Here is a 17969-nt window from a genome sequence, read left to right as displayed (position 1 = left end):
TAATGATTTTCCTCCATGTATGCTAGTTAAATGAAAGTCCAGGGTTAATTTCTTCTACATGCCATGAGGGTAAGATCAAAAGTTTCTATAAATCACAAGCACAAGTAAGTATTGCAAAGGTAAAGAGGACATTCACAGTAAAAATAATAATAGTTTATGCCACTCTAAATGCACTCACTTAATAAGCCAAGAGGGAAGGCTACTGTTGCCTCTATCTTACAAGTGAAAAATCGCAGATCCCGGGAGAAGAGGGCCGCTCAGTGCACAGGGCTGCAGGTGCTCCCGGGTCTGGTACAGTCTCTGCTCTTACAGCGCAACCACTACCCCACACTGCCTTTGGAAGATAATCGAGTATATCTCTATAAAATGTTGACTTTGAATCTTTCTATTTCACATATTAATGATAGGATTACACGTTACTACACTTGTTTTCAAGGCTGTTAACATGCCCAAACCCGGATATTCCAAGGAGCCATCACGGGGAGTCCCATTTTCACATTTTCAGTTTTTCATATGCTAAACTTCCTGCAGTCACCCTTACTTCATCTCTCATCAGCTTGGAAACAAATGCTGTTTGAGGCCCAGAGCACCACCCGGCTTCCAGTGGAGGGAGAGGGGTGACGAGGTGGGGGGGGGGGGAGGGGGGCACTCACACCACCAGCTGAGCATCATCCATGCAGAGAGCACCGCCTGTCAGCAAGGAGGTGCAGGCAGGGATGAAAATGTACTGCCCACACAGGGCGATGCTTTGTATGGCTTTGGTCTGGTTGAATATCCAACAAAAAGGCAGTTACGATAGGGAAAGCTAAAATATATATCTCTTTTTATAATACAGATTAATGGAACAGGGAGTAAAGAAGGTCCCATAAAGGTGAAATAAGAGTGGTGGAAAGGCCCGTGTCTAATGAGGCCAGGGGAATTTAAAACTGTGGCCACAGAGAAAATGCATAAAAAGATGGCTTAGGACAAAACTGACCAGAACTTGAGAAGAAAGTGATTTGAGACTATTAGGAGATTCGATCTGCCCATGACTTAGCAATACCGCCATGGATGAAAGATTAGCATCATGCAGAAGGTAATCTCTAAGTAACAGACCTCTGCAAACAGGGGTGCTCAGGGCCTGCCTGAGAGGCCATGGTCGTCAGGAACCAAGTCACAACATGAAACCGTGCAAAGGCAGTCTTTACTCCAAGCATCTGAAGCAACCTGAAGATATAACACAACTGGATTTTGCCACCCATGAAGATACACTGTATCAAGCCCGGTAAGCCCAGGATCTAAGCTCTGGTCTGTTCGACAACCCGCTGCAGAGGCTAGCAGCTTCGCAATGAGCAAGTCACAAGTGGCCAAGTACAGTTCATCTGCTTTGAGACATTCCTGCTCCCCAGACATGCTAGAGATGGACCCAGCAAAATGCCACTCTCGATGAAAGATACCGGTAGACATTAGAATGTTAGCAGTGGGGATTCATCCAGAAAGGGAAACACATGGAATAAAATATATTCCATCGATGGTGAAATGAGAACAGTAGATACTCTCTCAAGCTTCACGTAGTAAGTCGCAGTTGTGTTTTCACACACTTACCTCAATTCCTATTTCAAACCCTCCACCAAGCCCAGCTATGCCGATGGCTGATGGTGCAGACCACTCTAACAAACACAAAGAAGCAAACGTTACTCTCACATTAAAACTGCTTGGCACACACATATGGGAAGGAAAATGCTAAAATGTGAACAGATAGCATTTCTTTTAAAATAATGAGACTTTGGTATTTCCCCCTGTGTTTTCAAATGTTCTTTAATAAGCCTATATAATTTTAAGTTAAAAATATTTGAAAGGTATTAGATATTGAGTCCCACAGACTCACAAATTCATGCCCCCTGATCCTTCTCTACAAACGTGCATAACACAAAACTACTGAATCCTCACCTACTAAACATATCTAATTTTAACTTTCAACATTTGTATAACGTTTTACAAAATAATTGAGCTGTAATTCTAGTTTTTAGTTAGAGTTCTATCGTAGATATAACAGAGCGAAAGGATTCAAAAAAGTTTATTATAATCACTTCTAAGGGTGACACAATAATAAACCGTTTCTATTGTAAATCTCTGAGGGCAAAAACTGGTCTTTTTTTGCGTAGTAGCACAAGAAATAGGCTATCTGTTCAAGATTATTAAGATTTTAACAAGATAAATTTCCTTACATTTTAAAACTTAGTACAATAATTCCATTTGAATTAGGGTGAAAATTAATCTGATGGGGGGAGGGTGGGAGAGTCTAGATAAAGTCCTTTCTGCAGATGCTTATAGTTTCCTAACCTAATTTGTGTTCTAGGTAACAGGATATTGCTTGAATATATTTAGAACTAATCTACCCAGGCTTAGGGGAGTTTGTATTACAGAAATTAGCGTCATATAACCCCAAAGTTGTTTTCCATTTCCTATGTTAGGAGCTGTCGCTGTTTGAAGACTGCCCATCTGGCCAGGATCTAGGGAATTTGCTGCTTCTCTTTTGTTTTTGTTTTGTTTTTTAATGTTATTTATTTTTGAGAGAGAGGGAGAGAGAGCATGAGAAGGGGAGGGGCATAGAGAGGGAGACACAGAATCGGAAGCAGGCTCCAGGCTCGAGCTGACAGCACAGAGCCTGACATGGGGCTCAAACTCAAGAGCTGTGAGATCATGACCTGAGCTGAAGTCAGACACTCAGCTGACTGAGCCACCCAGGTGCCCCAGGGAATCTGCTATTTCATTTGGGCAGCTTTTAAATTACGCTCTGTGAGGAGCGCCTGGGTGGCTCAGTCGGTTAAGCGTCCGACTTCGGCTCAGGTCATGATCTCGTGGTTCGTGAGTTCAAGCCCCGCGTCGGGCTCTGTGCTGACAGCTCAGAGCCTGGAGCCTGTTTCTGATTCTGTGTCTCCCTCTCTCTCTCTCTCTGACCCTCCCCCGTTCATTCTCTGTCTCAAAAATAAACGTTAAAAAAAAAAATTTAAATTACCCTCTGTGGACTGAGCATCTGGACTCAAAAGTGAGAAATACAGGGGAAATAAGAACAGCAGAAAAGCCCAGTAGAAAAGTCCTCCTGAGATTCTGAGACCCCAGAGGTTGACAGATCTCCACCTTCACAGAGAGCTACCTGTCACCACTGTGGAAACATCTCACAGACTTTGAGCCCACAGAAGGGAAGTGCCTTTGAATGTGCTTCTACTTGGGCTGGTTGTACTGCTGGGAAGTCTGCCCGTGAAAACGTGGGTAGTGCTTGAGAAGAGAACTTGGTTGTTTCTGATTCTTAGCCAAGGGCTGAACAAAAAAGGATGAAGAAACCTACCACGCTCCTGTGAGTTGTGTTCAAAGCGAAAACAATCAACTTACTTCCATCGGGAAGACGCGCCAGCACGACCCCACTGCCTCCTCTAGCAGTTACTAGAAATCCAGCCTTTATCACAGACAATATCGCAAGGCCCTTGGCTTTAGCAATTACATGGGCTGCAAAATTAAAGATAACGAGCAGGTGAGCATATTTAATGGACTTTCCTGGATAGATGTTCAGGGGTTGAGCAGATTCAGTACACACAGCAGTCTCCTTGGCAGGACCCAGGGCTCTCAGTATGAGCCTTAGTGGGACATATGAGCTGAAAAAAACTCGGTTACGCAGCACGTGCACCTGGGCCTCCCTGCCCCACCTCCTTCCTTGTATGTTTCCAATGCTACACCTAACGTCACAAGTGCTCAAACATCCTGCAACCGCTGTGATAAATGAGATATACAGATGAGATTTTTCAGTGACATCTACCAGCAGGACAAATAATTTGGAGATTTCAATTAATTGAGAACATAACTCATAATATAAAGATCCATACTGTACTAAGTACTAAGGAGAAACTTGCTGCAAGCTGTGGAACTTTGATCTGAAATCCATACAGTTAGTTCACCTTTTACTAATATGAAAATCTGGATTCAAACACAGAAAAACCAAGTGATTTTGCCACTTTAAAAGACTTTTAACTTTGTAAAATGATCTATTTGAGTATTCAAGTAACACATAACTACTAGTGTACTGAGAATATAACTCAATTTAGAAACCACTGGTTTATTCACATTTCAGGGAAGTTCATCACATAAAACGAGTTATTAATATATGTGCCTAGTAAACACTGTGCCTCCCTTTTCTGTGGATTTATTCACAAAACAGCATATCCTTCAAATAACAAGGGAAGCCTCAACATTTGAAATTACCCTTGGACCCCAATGTCCCTGTTTTTTTTTTAACAGAGCAATATTGGTTTCAGGAGGAGAATTTAGTTATTCATCAGTTACATACAACACCCAGTGCTCCTCCCAGGCATCCAGTGCCTCCTTTTTGTATTTCAAAACGTTATAAGTATATTGTAATGCGGTTGAAAGCTGTATTGTATATCACATAGGTTTATTTTTACAACCCCACTTTGGTAGAACATCTTCGTCCACACCTCGACTCCACTCTCAATGTGTGTATGGTCAGGATTGCCTCTATTTAGATACAGCAAAAGTAGATGAACATATTTTAAGTATCAGGTTTGTTTTTATAGATTTTCTACCCAAATTCAGGAACACTAAAATACCAGTAATGCCTAACTGATTTGCCAAGTAGCTTTTCATGGATGGCAGAGATGCACTGAGTACAGATTCACCCTCTAAATGTCCTTGTACGGATCTCAGGCCCCTCACACCCGAGTGTGACCTCGTACCACTAAGGTCTACAGTCTAGATGTTTTGTTTTAAATTGTTTTTTGTAGATTTTATCCTCCACTATATAATAGATCACCCTAGTGTTAATTTAAACATAATGCCCCCCCCCCCCATCCTAGGGAAGGCTCTAGGAAAGGAGAGGCTTGGCTCTCTGGCAGCCCCTGGGGCCCTCTCCTCCCCACCACACACAGCCTGCACACCTGGGAGTCAGCTCTTACCCAGGCTGCCACGTAAACTGGTCTTCACTTTCCCAGCTACACTCACTGAAAGGGAGTCAGGTGGTCTTTGCAGGCAGAAGAAAGTCATGATGGAATTTTACTGCACAAAATCCATGAGAGGTAATCCATACTCAGATGTTTCTGTGTTAGGAAATCCAGTTTTTCCATAAATCGGGCTAGCGGGCCACATACGCAGATGCTGATATATATCAAGAAATGTCTTCTATCTCCTGCTTCAGAATACTGCTACTGAAAATTCAGTTTTTCTGATTGAATTTTCTTCAAGTCCTAAAGTAGTCCTTCTCAAACCTGTGTGTACATATAGATCACTGGAGATCTTGTAAAAAATGCAGATTCTGACTCACTAGGTCTAAGTGGGGCCTTGAGGTCCTGCGGTTCTAACGTGCCCCCAGGTGATGCCCAGCGGCACTTTGAGTAGCCAGGCTCTAAGAAGCACTGTTTTCCTATGATGGAAGTGGTGGCTGGGCCAAAATAACAACAATAATAATAATAAAATAATAATAATAATAATAATAATAATATTATAACAAATTTAAAAGTTTTTAATATTTAAAGTTCTGCTAAATAACTTTAAACATCTGACTTAAGAAGTTAAAGTAGTTAAAAAAATCAAGTAGTCTTTGTCATGCTGGATCAGAGTCGTGGTGGTTAAGAGGGAAATTAGTCTGCAGCACTGCCCAAGGTAGTCGGCATGTGAACCTTCTTTGCCTCGTGGCAAAGACAAGTAGTCCACAAAACACCCTGTAGAGATAAGTGCTAGTGGCAATGGGCAGGTAGTGGCTCCCAAAAGGTCATCTCTAGACTCAGGTCTTATGTGGTCAGCCTCGCACTAGAATCACATGGGAAGCATTGTTAAAAATGCGCATTCCTGCCACACTGCTCCCAGGGTCTGATTCAGCAGGTTTGCAGGAACTTTAAGCACTGTATTTTAATGAGCCAAGGAATATGATATGTAGCTGTTTGGGAATTATTGATTAATGTCTTGTTAAACCACTATAAAATGTAAATATCTTATCTAGAAAGAGAAAACCCAAAATTAAAATTTATTTATGAGATTAGCTAGTGAGTTTGCAAGATAAACTTACAAGGCCTCAGAAACTGAGGACAAGAACAGGTGAGTTGGGAGAAAACCAAAGTGGACACCATGAAGGGGAGGCAGGAGAGGCCGCCTCCACAAAGGCAGAAGGCAAAGGGAGGTGTGGGGGTCCCCCAGAGAAGGAAGGAAACACTACTCTGTGGGCTTGCAGCTCTTAGGGGGTCCACTGCCTGGCGTCAGGAAGTGCACCAAGTAACTTAAACGACAAAACAACTTTAGAAATGAATGGTATATATTTTATTTACCAGGAATGATCTTATCAGGTCCATTTCTGGAAGTTATTTCTGTGAATTCTCTTAGAATTTTAGCCGCCTTTTTTGCTTCCGATTTCAGATTGGAAGGTATGGGATTATTCACTGAAAGATTAAAAAAAGAGATTTTAATGAAAAAATCTAGTACATACAAGTTAGAAAATTGTTATAATTTCATTTTTTCTCATGCACAATTGAGCATTAATAAATTGTATCCTTCCAGACAAATAAAATGAATTGGAAATCCTGAAATTATTGTCTCATCTCTATTTTCCTGATAAATTAAATTCATTCTGAGATTGGGAAACCCTAAACTCTCAAAATCCCAGAAATTATAAAATCATGGGATTCTAAAGGATCTTAAACAAAATATGGTCCAATCTCTCAATTATACACCTTCTCTGTGTAATTCTTAATTTACCCCAATGGTAATTTAAAAATATTAAAATTTAAAGAATCAACAAAAGATGTAATTTATAACTGCGCATAATAAAAAATATATAATTTATTGCAACTGTCCAAAATAAAAAATATGAACTTTACTGTATCTGGATACTTTTGTCAAAAATGTTGAACTGTCTGTATAGATTGTCCTTATTAGTAAAATCCTAAGAGACTCAGGAACTGAGTGGTTACTCCAATGTGTTTGTACAGCATTCTACCTGTCAGGCTTTCCTGGGTGTTCATACACTCATGCAAGCAAGCATGTACTTGTTCCAACAAGTGTGCAGATAATCCTCTCAGACCTGAAGTATGTGGGGATAGACCATCTCTTTATCACAGGGAAAGGAATCAGAAGAGCCAAAGAAGCCAAGAGGCTTCAATGTAAAGTCTGCTATTCAGGCCATCGGATGAAATTTTCATTTCAGAGATTGTTTTCAGCTGTGAAAGTTCCATTCGGTTGTTTTTATTCTTTCCATTTCTGTTCTCATTATGTTTATGTTGTTCTTTAAATACTTAAGCATATTTTAAAAGGTGCTTTTTTTATCCTTATCTGATAATTGCATCATCTCTGGCCTTTCCAGATCTGTTTTTGACAGATTTTTCTCTTGCTATGGGTTAGATTTTCCTGTTTTCTATTTCTGGTAAAATTTGATGGTTGCTAGATATTGTGAATATCACCACATTGAATGTCTGGATTTTGTTGTCTTCCTTAAACAGAGTTGATGCCCTTAGCAGCAGGCCATGCAGGGACTGACCTGCATATCAATCTTTCCAAGGCCTGCTTCTGTGTTTTGCTTTGGTGCGTGCACAGTCGTTTTGATGTGAGCCCTCCAAGTGTGGTGTGATTCTTTGGGCTCGCTCCCCAGTGTGCTCAGGGCTTAATGAGCAGACGGTGGGAACTATTATCCCACAACCCTCACTGAACTGAAAACACTTCACCTCACAGCTTCCTGGTAGCTGTTCTTGGCGCCATCTTGAAAGTTTTACGCGTAAACGTAGGGTTTGGGACTCGCCAAGGGTTCATGGGTCCTCCAGCAGATCTCTCGGGCCCACTCCCCTCCGTGAGGCTGCCTTGCCAGTTCCGATGCATGGCTTCCCCAAACTCCGTTGTCTCCTCCATTCAGCAAGAGAACAGAAAGTGCAGGAAAAGGGGCAATCACGGGGTTCCCCTCCTCTCTGAGATCTCGGGCACACTCACCCATCACCCAATATGTGAAAGCAGACATTCTGTGTGTTTGCCTAATTTCTAGGGTTTACAGTCAGTGGCAGTGCCAGCACCACTCTCTCTGGCATGAAGCTCTCAGTGTACTTTAATTTGTTCTTTTGTGATGAGTGATGTTACACATCTTTCCATTTCCATCAAGTCTTCTCCATAGTGTCCTGTTGGGGGGTATTTCTCTGTTTCTTATTCATTTATAAAGTAAAGGAATTAACCTTTTTCTGGAACATGAGTTACAAATATTGATTCGCTGTTTGGCACTTGTCTTTGGAATTTTCTTATGTTTTTCTACTTTTTGTCTTAATGAAATCAAATTCATCTTCTAAGTTTTACAAGTATCTTTAATTAAATGAAATGCTCGATTTCATATGGAAAAAATAAGCAAGAAAGTATAGGGAAAGTATTTAAAAGAAGAATAATGAGAGGACGAGCTCTGCCAAAGCCACAACATATCATAAAGCATTGGGGCGCCTGGGTGGCTCAGTCGGTTGGGCGTCCGACTTTGGCTCAGGTCATGATCTCACAGTTCGTGAGTTCAATCCCCACATCGGGCTCTGTGCAAACAGCTCAGAGCCTGGAACCTGCTTCGGATTCTGTGTCTCCCTCTCTCTCTCTGTCCCTCCCCCACTCGCACTCTGCCTCTCTCTCTCAAAAATAAACCAACGTTAAAAATAAATTAAAAATAAAATAAAATAAAGTGTCAATAATTTACTTGATAGTAGATGCAAATATAGGCAGAAAAACCAATTTTACAAAATAGAAAATTCAGAAATTGACCCAAATATATAAAATACCTTGATGTATAATAAAGATAACATCTTAAATCAATGTAGAAAAGCTGTGTTACACAATAAATAGTGATCTTTTGCCGGGGGGGGGGGGGTGAGCAATGAAAATTCATCCACAGCTTCATGCTACATGGGGATAAACTCCAAATTCATCAACAGTTTGAAATGCCAGAAATCAAACCATAACAGAACCAGAAATTATGGGAGAATTACTTTTCAAATTCATAGTACAAAAGGCCCAACCAAGTATGACAAAAAACTTCTATATTTTTATATGATCAGAAATTATGGCATAAACACATTGTAAACATAATGGAAAAAGCATACATATGCCAATGTTGGGGGGAAAGCCACCCCTGCTGTTAATATCCCCCAATACTACTGTCTGCATTTCAGTGTATGCTTCAATTGATTCCTATTGCCAAATATGTAGATTATTTCCATTTTTAGCTTTTAGAGATACCACTGTTGGATGACCATTATCTTAGGGTAGAGTCTTAGGGGTTGGGAATCGATGAATAAAAAAACCCATAATTTGTTAGCTTATATTACTTTATAAATTGCCTCTGAAAAATACCACCCAGGTTTAGATCACTGGGTATTACCATAAAAAACGTCCACTGTCATGGGGGACACTGGTAGAGGCAAAGGCCATACGTCAGAAAAACAGGGTGACAAATTTCATTTGAGTTTATCTGAATGCCAGTGAATTTTTCTTTAGTTTGTTTGCATGTCCTGTTTTGAACATTTTCTGTCCATATTCTTTGCCTGTTTTTCTGGCATCATATTCTTTAGTCTATAATTGTGCTCACGCCGCAAATCTGTATCTCTGCTTGCTTTTTAAAACAATTATTATTTTTCAGCATTTGTTTTTATTTCTATGGGAACATGTCTCTGGGCTTTCTACTGTTATCATCTTTTTAACTATTATTGTGACTAAAGGCTTTAATTTAAAAAAAAGAACTATACAGGCACAGCTTATATTTTATACTAAATATTTGACCCATCTCAAAGTTATATTGGTATAGAATATGAAGAACCTAATATTTTTTAATTATTCATTTATTGATTTTATTTTTTAAGTGTTCTTTTAATTTATTTTGAGACAGAGGGGGTGGAGAGAGAAAGGGAGAGAGAATCCCAAGCAGGCTTCATGCTGTCAGTGCAAAGACCAATGCAGGGCTCAATCTCACAAACCACAAGAGCATGACCTAAGCCACAGTCAGATGCTTAACCAACTGAGCCACCCAGGCACCCCAACATTTGGCCCTTTAAAGTACATGTTATGGAGGTGGTTCCATAAGCCATGACTTCAGGCGACACAATAATGACATACAATTGTTTTTTGATATTTATTCCACAGTGATCAAGAAAATACATGTATGGTAAAGGGCATTTCCAACTTTCCAAATTTCCAGTACAGTATTGATGCAATTGATAGCTTTTAAAAGCCATGATTGGTGAGCATATACTGAGATAGGAGTGACTTCATTTCCATTTTGGTTGCTAAGGAGAAGGTATGTGAGTCAGCAAACAGGAGTAGAACTACGAAATTGACTAATACAACTTCCTCTGTTCATAAGGTACATGCATTGACTGTAATTTGCATTATAACTAGACGAAGTATTTGAGCTCCTAATTTCTGCTGGTTTCTAAGATGAGGCCTCACAACCTTACTCTTCATGGGTTGAATGAATTGCATACAGAGGGTTTGGCTTTATTGGTTTTGTGTCTGGACAGCTAGTTGCCCACACACATGTGTGCTTCCTGTGTTACAGGGAGCACTGTCCCCGAGAAGCAGGTGCCCAGAGAAGGTGACGTGTGTCACTTCTATGCCATGACAGCTGAGACGTATTGCTTTCTCCACCCTCTCTTTCCCATCACTGGCTGGCTGAAGAGGACTTTGATGGCACAGCCACAGGGGGGAAGGATGGGTCCCCTGGGTCACCAGCTGGGTCACCGCCTGGGGAAAGCTGTCCGCCACCTGGAACATCCACACTAGACTATTACGTGCTGGAGAAGTGGCTCTTACTGTGTTAGGTAATTGAGATATGGAGGCTTTTTATTGCAGCTAATATTAGCCAATTATTACATTTTAAAAATTAATTCTAAATTTTGAAGAAGAAAGATGGGGAAGAAGTATTTGTAATTTTCATTTTCTAACTTAGGACTAGATTTGACTTGTTTTATATACGTATATTCTAATCACTTAGGTAGTTCGGAGAGGTGGAAACATGGGTAAAAATGCTATCAAATACGATACTATATGTTAACGTTCTTACTTCTTTGATTAAATAGTATTTATAATACACTATTTGCAAGTCCTTCTAAAAAAAGCAAAGCAGTGTTTTGCTTTTTCATGAAATGTTAAAACCTTTAAAAAGATGCCTCTTCTCGGGGCACCTGAGTGGCTCAGTCGCTTAGGGCGTCCAACTCTTGACCAGCTCAGGTCATGCTCTCATGGTCCTGAGATCAACCCCCAAGCTGGGCTTAGGATCTCTCTCTCACCCCCTATCCCCCACTCAAGAGCATGCACATTCTTTCTCAAACAGAAAAGATCTATCTTCTCTATGCCGACAACACCCATCAGTGTACATCTTGGAACAATTCAAGGTGCTAGGGTCCTATCCTGCGCTTCCGTCACTTGCCTAGCTCTGCTGTCTTTCACAGCTATAACACCCCCGCCCTGCTCACCTAGAGCAGGTGCAGAGCCTGGGTCCAAGCAGGAGGTGGAATGCGCAGAGCTGGTTGAGAGGGAGGTCGGCTGTGAGAATTATCCATTCTGGATGGCACCCTAGGCTGAGACAGCCCTCACTAAGGACCAGTTTGGAAGAGGTGTGCACCTCTTTGGAGAGGATGTGGTGCCTGCAGGTGGCAGAGGGGCCATGTTCCCCCAGGCTGGGCCTGTTCGGGGGCTGCTGGGCCACCCTCTGGGGTACAAGCAGTCAGCAGCTGGTGGCACGGACCAGCCGTGGGAGTCTGGCTGCCAGAAAGAGCTGAGGAGATCTGGTTTCTGAGTGGAGGGGCCAAGGGGGGAGTATCTGGCCAGGCCCAGGCTTCCTGGTCCTAGAGGGGTCCTCTCCTGGGCCTGTGGGAGGGCGGGTAGGATCCACCCAGGTCCTCTTGGCACATGGCTGACGCCTGCCTGTCCCTCCTGTCACATTCCTCCTGCACCCTGTACTGAGGAAGCTCATCACTGTGCCCGCTTTAAAGGAGTAATACTTTAAGGAGCTCTGTTAAGGATCCCAGAGCCCACACTGAAGGACACCCTGGGAGGTAAGGGGCAGTAAATTCATTAGGGACCCCGCAGGGGTTGGCAAGCCATGGCCCTGGGCCAAGTCCAGCCACCACCTGTTCACCTATGGCCTAGGAGTTAAGAACAGTGTTTACATTTTTAATATTGTGTGTGTGTGTGTGTGTGTGTGAGAGAGAGAGAGAGAGAGAGAGAGAGAGCACTCACGCATGTGTGAGCACAAGTTGGGTAAGGACAGAGAGAGCGGGAGAGAGAATCTTGAGCAGGTTCAAGGCCCAGTAAGGGGCCAGACACAGGGCTCCACCTCTCAACTGTGAGGTCATGACCTGAGCTGAAATCAGGAGTCGGACATTTAACCGACCGAGCCACCCAGGCACTGCCAGTGTTTACATTTTTAAAGGCTGAAAAAATTAAAACACAATAATAATATTATGTGTGAAAACACATTTTCAAAGATGCTACAGGTAAAATTACATCATAGTCAGCATAACAGTTGAACATTTGTGATTTATTTTCATGATAAGTAACACTAACTTCGAATCTCAAGTAGCAAAATGTTCTCCCATAAAGAGAATCACATTTGTCTCATCACAAGATTTGTATTACAAAAAAAAAAAAACAAAACAAAACAACTTCTCAATTATTCTATTTCAGTTTTAATCAATTAAAAAATTGTGGTAGTTTGTTTTCTCTCTTATATGAGTGTCTACATATGTCCTCAATTTTGTTTCTTGGCCCACAAAGCCTAATAACATGTGCTATCTGGCCCCTTAAGGAAAAACAGTGCCAACCTCTGACCTCTTGAAATACAACTCATTCTTCAAGACCAAGTTTAAAACGCTGCTTCTAAGTGAAACCATTCTGCATACCCCTTCGAATGACTAACCCGTCACCAGGCTGATCTTGTGGGCATGCCATTTGAGCTGGGTTACAGTGCTTGCTCTGGATCAGCAGGGTAGCCTCCTATCTCCTGCTGTCCTGGAGGGACCGTCCCTTCCTGAGGCGGCAGGCAGAACCTCTCCACTGTGGCTCACACAAACCAGTCCATGAGCTGAAGAGCACAGGAACACACCTGCCCCCACATCTGGTTCGGTGGCCTCACAAGGACCCAGCAGCCACCAAGGCTGTTAGCGCTGCCTTGATCCCCTGACGCCAAGACCCTCTTGTCCCCCTGGCCCCATCCTTTTCCATTTACACTCAGATCTCAGGTCCTGTAACTGTAAGCACCACTTATCTCTGACAATCTCCAGGTTTTATCTACTCTTTGACCTTCCCCTAAATTCCAGACTCACGATATCATCAATTACTTTCTCCATCTTGGCATGAAGTGTCAAGTAAGCAGTTCAAATTATACAAAGCTGCCTGTGATGCCCTCCCTTCTCCTCTCCTTCTCCCTGAGCCTTCTCTCCAGGCAGGCTTTATCCCTCCGGGAGCTCACACTCAAAACCTGGCCTAACTGTGACTTCTCTGTCACTCTCACAGCCACACCAATCCGTTGGCACACCCTATCAGAATATAAACCTTCAACATATGCTCAAGATCTGATTATATCTCACTCCTCCCTACCAGCAGCCTGGCCCAAAGAATATAAATTCTTGTGTCTATTCAAAGTCTCCTGGCTGCTTTCTCTGTTCCTAGTCTTGAGCCCCTATGGTAATTTCTGCAAAAAAAATGTTCCGTCTAAGTAATAGCTAAGATAGCAGTCCCCCACTGCTTACACCCCTCAAAGTTTTCCCATCATATTTAGTCTGCACCATGGCCTATATCACTGCTTTGTCTGTTAACCATATATATCTGTCTGCATCCATATCTATTCTATTTATCTGTCAATCAATTATATCTATCTGTCTGTATCTACCATCTGTTTGTCTGTCTGTCTGCCTACCTACCTACACACCCACCTATCCATCTGATCTTTCTTGTACATATCCTTCACTACAATGTGAGCCCCATGGGGTAAGCCCATTGACTATTTTATTTTATTAACTGTAATATCTCCAGCACATGCCACAATGACATATAGCTAAGTGCCCAATAAATATGTGTTAAATGATAAAGTATTTGTGTGGCTTTTGGGAACTGAAGGTCAAATCCCTGTGAGGACTAGACACAGTTCACTTGCATACAAAATACAATGGGTTTAGAGGAAAATGTGCTAAGTAATAGCAAAATTTCCCTGTCTCTCAACCTCTGTAGCATTTCCCAGACCTTATGAGAGAGGGGGCCAGAGGGAAGCAAGGGACAGGTTGATGGTGTAGCACCCTAAAGCAGTCCTCTCCAGGTCCGTCCTCTCCAGGTCCTCTAAAGAACGGGGGGATGAGAAAAGAGAAGGAAACCCAAGGAGGGCTGACGCCACGAGACCAGTGGGCAGAGTGCCCCAGCTCCGTGCATGCACAGGGCCGATGTGGCTCCCGCACCAAGGTCCTGCTGACCCAGAAGGCGTGGGCGGGCAGTTCTGCTCCCGGGAGGAAACTGGGCAATGCTCCAGCAGACTGGACTGTCAGAGCCTTTCGAATGCAGCAAGGGCCAGCGTAGCAGCATCTTCAGGATTAGTAGTAACTGAACACCAAAAGCTAAATGAGTGGGCAGTGGTAGCCCAGACCTGGGGCCACTCTAAAACGTGACTGCCACCAGAGAGAACGAAGACAGCCACGCCTGGTAGAAAATGAAGGCTCATGACACATGTTCCCATTTCGGCACTCGAGTTTGTGATTTGAGGCTTACGCCCACCCAACTGGTTTTCTTCCCACTTCATGTTCTCACCTTTTCATTTTTCCACCACTAAACTACAATCCTTCCAGGGCAGAAGCAGCATATGTCACTGACCTCTGCACCCTACAGTGCCTTGTTCATATGTCTCGATTCTCCATACAACTTACTGAAATCGATCGGTAACCTGTGGCAGAAATGGGATCCTTCTGCTGCTGAACATCTATGTCTCTTATTTCAGAACCGTCACGGTTTGTCTGTTTCACTGATCCTGCACTGAGCAGGTGACCCAAGTCTGAAAGTGAGAACAAATCTCCTGCCACATCAGAGCTTCAAACCAAAGCTGATCTGCTATCTGCATCTCACCAAGTGCTTGTGCGTAGCTGCAGAACTCCCCTCTCCCAGGCGCTTCCGTGTGGACCTGCTACAATATTTTATCACCACAAGGGGAGAGCCTGAGAGCAAAGCCACACAGAAGGGCACTTGACCAGAGTTGCAGATAGAATCTGGGCTCTGCTGGCCCTGCTGGAGCGTCGGACTGGGCAACAGCTAAAGCCACAGCAGCTCTGGACTGTTCAGTCACATGGACCAGTATGTTTTCCTTTTCTGCTAACGCCAATTTGGATCAGATTTTCTGACACATGCAACTAAAACATAGTAAATAGTACATAAATCTTACCCCCAGAAGACTTTCTGCTGTGAACCCTATCAAGCAAGCAGAATTAAACCAGTCAAATAAGCAAATTCCACAGTTGAGAGCTGCTATTGCAAACATCCTGCTGTGGGCAAAGGTCGCAGCCTTTTTTGTAAACACGGGAAGGGGGCTATCAGACTTGGGAATTCAGATGCAGTGTGGTCTGTGAGCCCTCGTAGCCGTGAACCAGGGGTTGACAGACCTGGTCTTGGTCAGGATGCCTTCGTGTTCGGCTGAACTATGGAAGACAATGGCTAATTTGCTTTAATAGCACAGATCCTATTAAATTGCTGATAAAATCATATTGCTTAGTCATAGTTAAATATAGTGAATTTCTCTGTCAGAGCCAACAAATAATAATAACAACTTAGATATAAATCTTAGTTCCTGTCCTCAGCATCAACTCATGGCTCACCCACTTTTCCTCTGCTGTGCCATAAGGTATAGAGAGAGCATGGTCTGGTCAGAATGTTGGCCTTATTATACCACTAAAGGTATAACCATACAGGTCATTTGTTGCTAAAGAAGCCTTTCGACTGGACATGCACAAAAGTCTTGTCTCCTGAATCCCAAGCCAAAGCAAACTCTCCATGAATATTTGAGTTTCCTCCTAAGAGTGACTGGCTGCCACACCTCAAGCTAAGAAATTTAGATTAAAATGTTCTTGAAAAAGTGATTAAGGGGCACCTGGGTGGCTTGTTGGTTAAACGTCTGACTCTTGATTTCAGCTCAGGTGACGACCTCACAGTTCATGGGTTCAAGCCCCGAGTCGGGCTCCACACTGACTGCACAGTGTCTGCTTGGGATCTTCTCTCTCCCTCTCTCTGTCTCTGTCTCTGTCTCTGTTTCTCTCTCTGCCCCTCCTGTGCACATGCTCTTTCTAAATAAATAAGCTTTAAAAAAAGCGATTAAAATATTTGAAAATGTCTATACTAAGATAATTTTTTTTTAATTAAGAGTTTCTAAGATACTGGGGAGAAAATGTTTACTTTGGAAACTTCAAAAGCTTGAAACAAGCTTAAGCTGTGGAAATAATTTCCATATTGATCATGGGCCATAAACTAGGGGCTGGATCCCTGCAAAACAGAATCCTGAGACCCCTGCTTAGAGTAACTTAGAAACTGATCACTTTCAAGCATTTCCACCCCCGCCCTGGACTCAGGACCAGGGTTTCCCAACTTTCCTTCATGTCAGCCAGCGTCCACTAAAATATTTTCCCCAGTGGACTCTGGACTATGAGAGAGGTACCTATAGGAAAAGTTTACAAGTTTAGAAATGGTTTTCCAAATGTCCATTAATTAGATATTAACCAAATTATTAAGCCTTATAACTAACATGAAATAAAGGTTAATTCACTGAATTGATAAAACCCCAACCAAAATCAAAGTAGAAAGCTGCAAAGGAAATATATAGAATAAGTTGATTAAATCTTTGCCAAAAAAAAAAAAAAAAAAAAAAAAAAAAAAAAACCTTCACACAACCAAGTAATTTTTTAAAGGGCTTTGACATAATGACCTGAGCTTGGAAGCTTTGTTAGAACACTGTGGTCTTGAAAGCCACCGCCAGACAACTAAGGCCGGTCATTGTTTCTTCAACTGATTCTTATCTTTCTGTGGCCTTGGTTTAACTTCTTCCTTTGACTCAAGGGACAAAACTTGTCAGTTCCAGAAATCAAAACCAGTCTCTCTGCTCACATCAGCAGCCTTGCAGTCCAAACTTTAAACCAAATTGAGCATTTGAACCCCAAACATTAGTGTACCCTAAGCTTCCTTTCTCCTCCCCCAACCACAGGCTGCAGATGGGAGACAAAGGGTAGGGAGCGGTGAGCACTTAACCTTCAGCTTTAGGAAACCCTTGATGTACACTCACTTTTATCTTTTCTCAAACTAAAAAGTGATCCTCATCCAGAGCAGGACTACACATGCTACTCTGGTCTGATCATTTGGTGAAAAAAAAAATGGACTCTTCCCAAAATAGAAAATTCAGCGTGCTTAGGTTTTAAGTTGCATACGACGATGTCAAACAAGGCAATATGCAGAAGGACTTCTGTGACCAGCAGTCATTCCAGCAACACGGCCAGCCCTATTTCCCTTGGACCCATACCAGCTTTCCTTTTGAAGCCCCGCATCCTATTTCCAAAGAGTGAGAGCTCTCCTGAGAGTAAATGCTTCCTAAGTGGAATAAAAGCATCACATCACTCTTGATGAGGAAAGATTATTATTTTTTAATCTTACAAAAGATGAGGTTAGTATTTTCTCATTTTACAGAAACTTTTGTTTAATTAGAATGTCGGTAGGGGCGCCTGGGTGGCTAGGTCGGCTAAGCCTCCAGCTCTTGGTTTCTGCTCAAGTCATGATCTCATGCTTCATGAGTTTGAGCCCAGCATCAGGCGGTTCGGGTCCTGCTTGGGATTCTCTCTCTCCCTCTCTCTCTCCGTCCCTCCTCCACTGGTGCACATACACACACGCTCTCTATCTCTCAAAATAAATAAACTTAAAAAAATAAATAGGACGTTAGTAAACCAAACAACCAATTCTCCTTAATTTAA

At 42.5% G+C, this 17969-nt stretch overlaps 1 protein-coding gene across 2 annotated transcripts in view; it reads right to left on the bottom strand.

Moving 5' to 3' along the window:
• The window catches only part of SH3YL1 (SH3 and SYLF domain containing 1), a 40423-nt gene that overhangs the window by 20517 nt on the left and 1937 nt on the right, over positions 1-17969 (bottom strand). For both annotated transcript variants that reach the window (XM_053201328.1, XM_015067525.3), the window contains exons 2-4: positions 6309-6419; positions 3373-3486; positions 1585-1649 (exon numbers count right to left, since the gene is read on the bottom strand). In XM_053201328.1, the coding sequence (XP_053057303.1) occupies positions 1585-1649; positions 3373-3486; positions 6309-6419 (290 nt within the window). The remainder of the gene's footprint in view (positions 1-1584; positions 1650-3372; positions 3487-6308; positions 6420-17969) is intronic.

Source organism: Acinonyx jubatus, chromosome A3, assembly GCF_027475565.1.
Source record: "Acinonyx jubatus isolate Ajub_Pintada_27869175 chromosome A3, VMU_Ajub_asm_v1.0, whole genome shotgun sequence".
Taxonomy (NCBI): domain Eukaryota; kingdom Metazoa; phylum Chordata; class Mammalia; order Carnivora; family Felidae; genus Acinonyx; species Acinonyx jubatus.
This window is presented reverse-complemented; position numbering and strand designations above follow the sequence as displayed.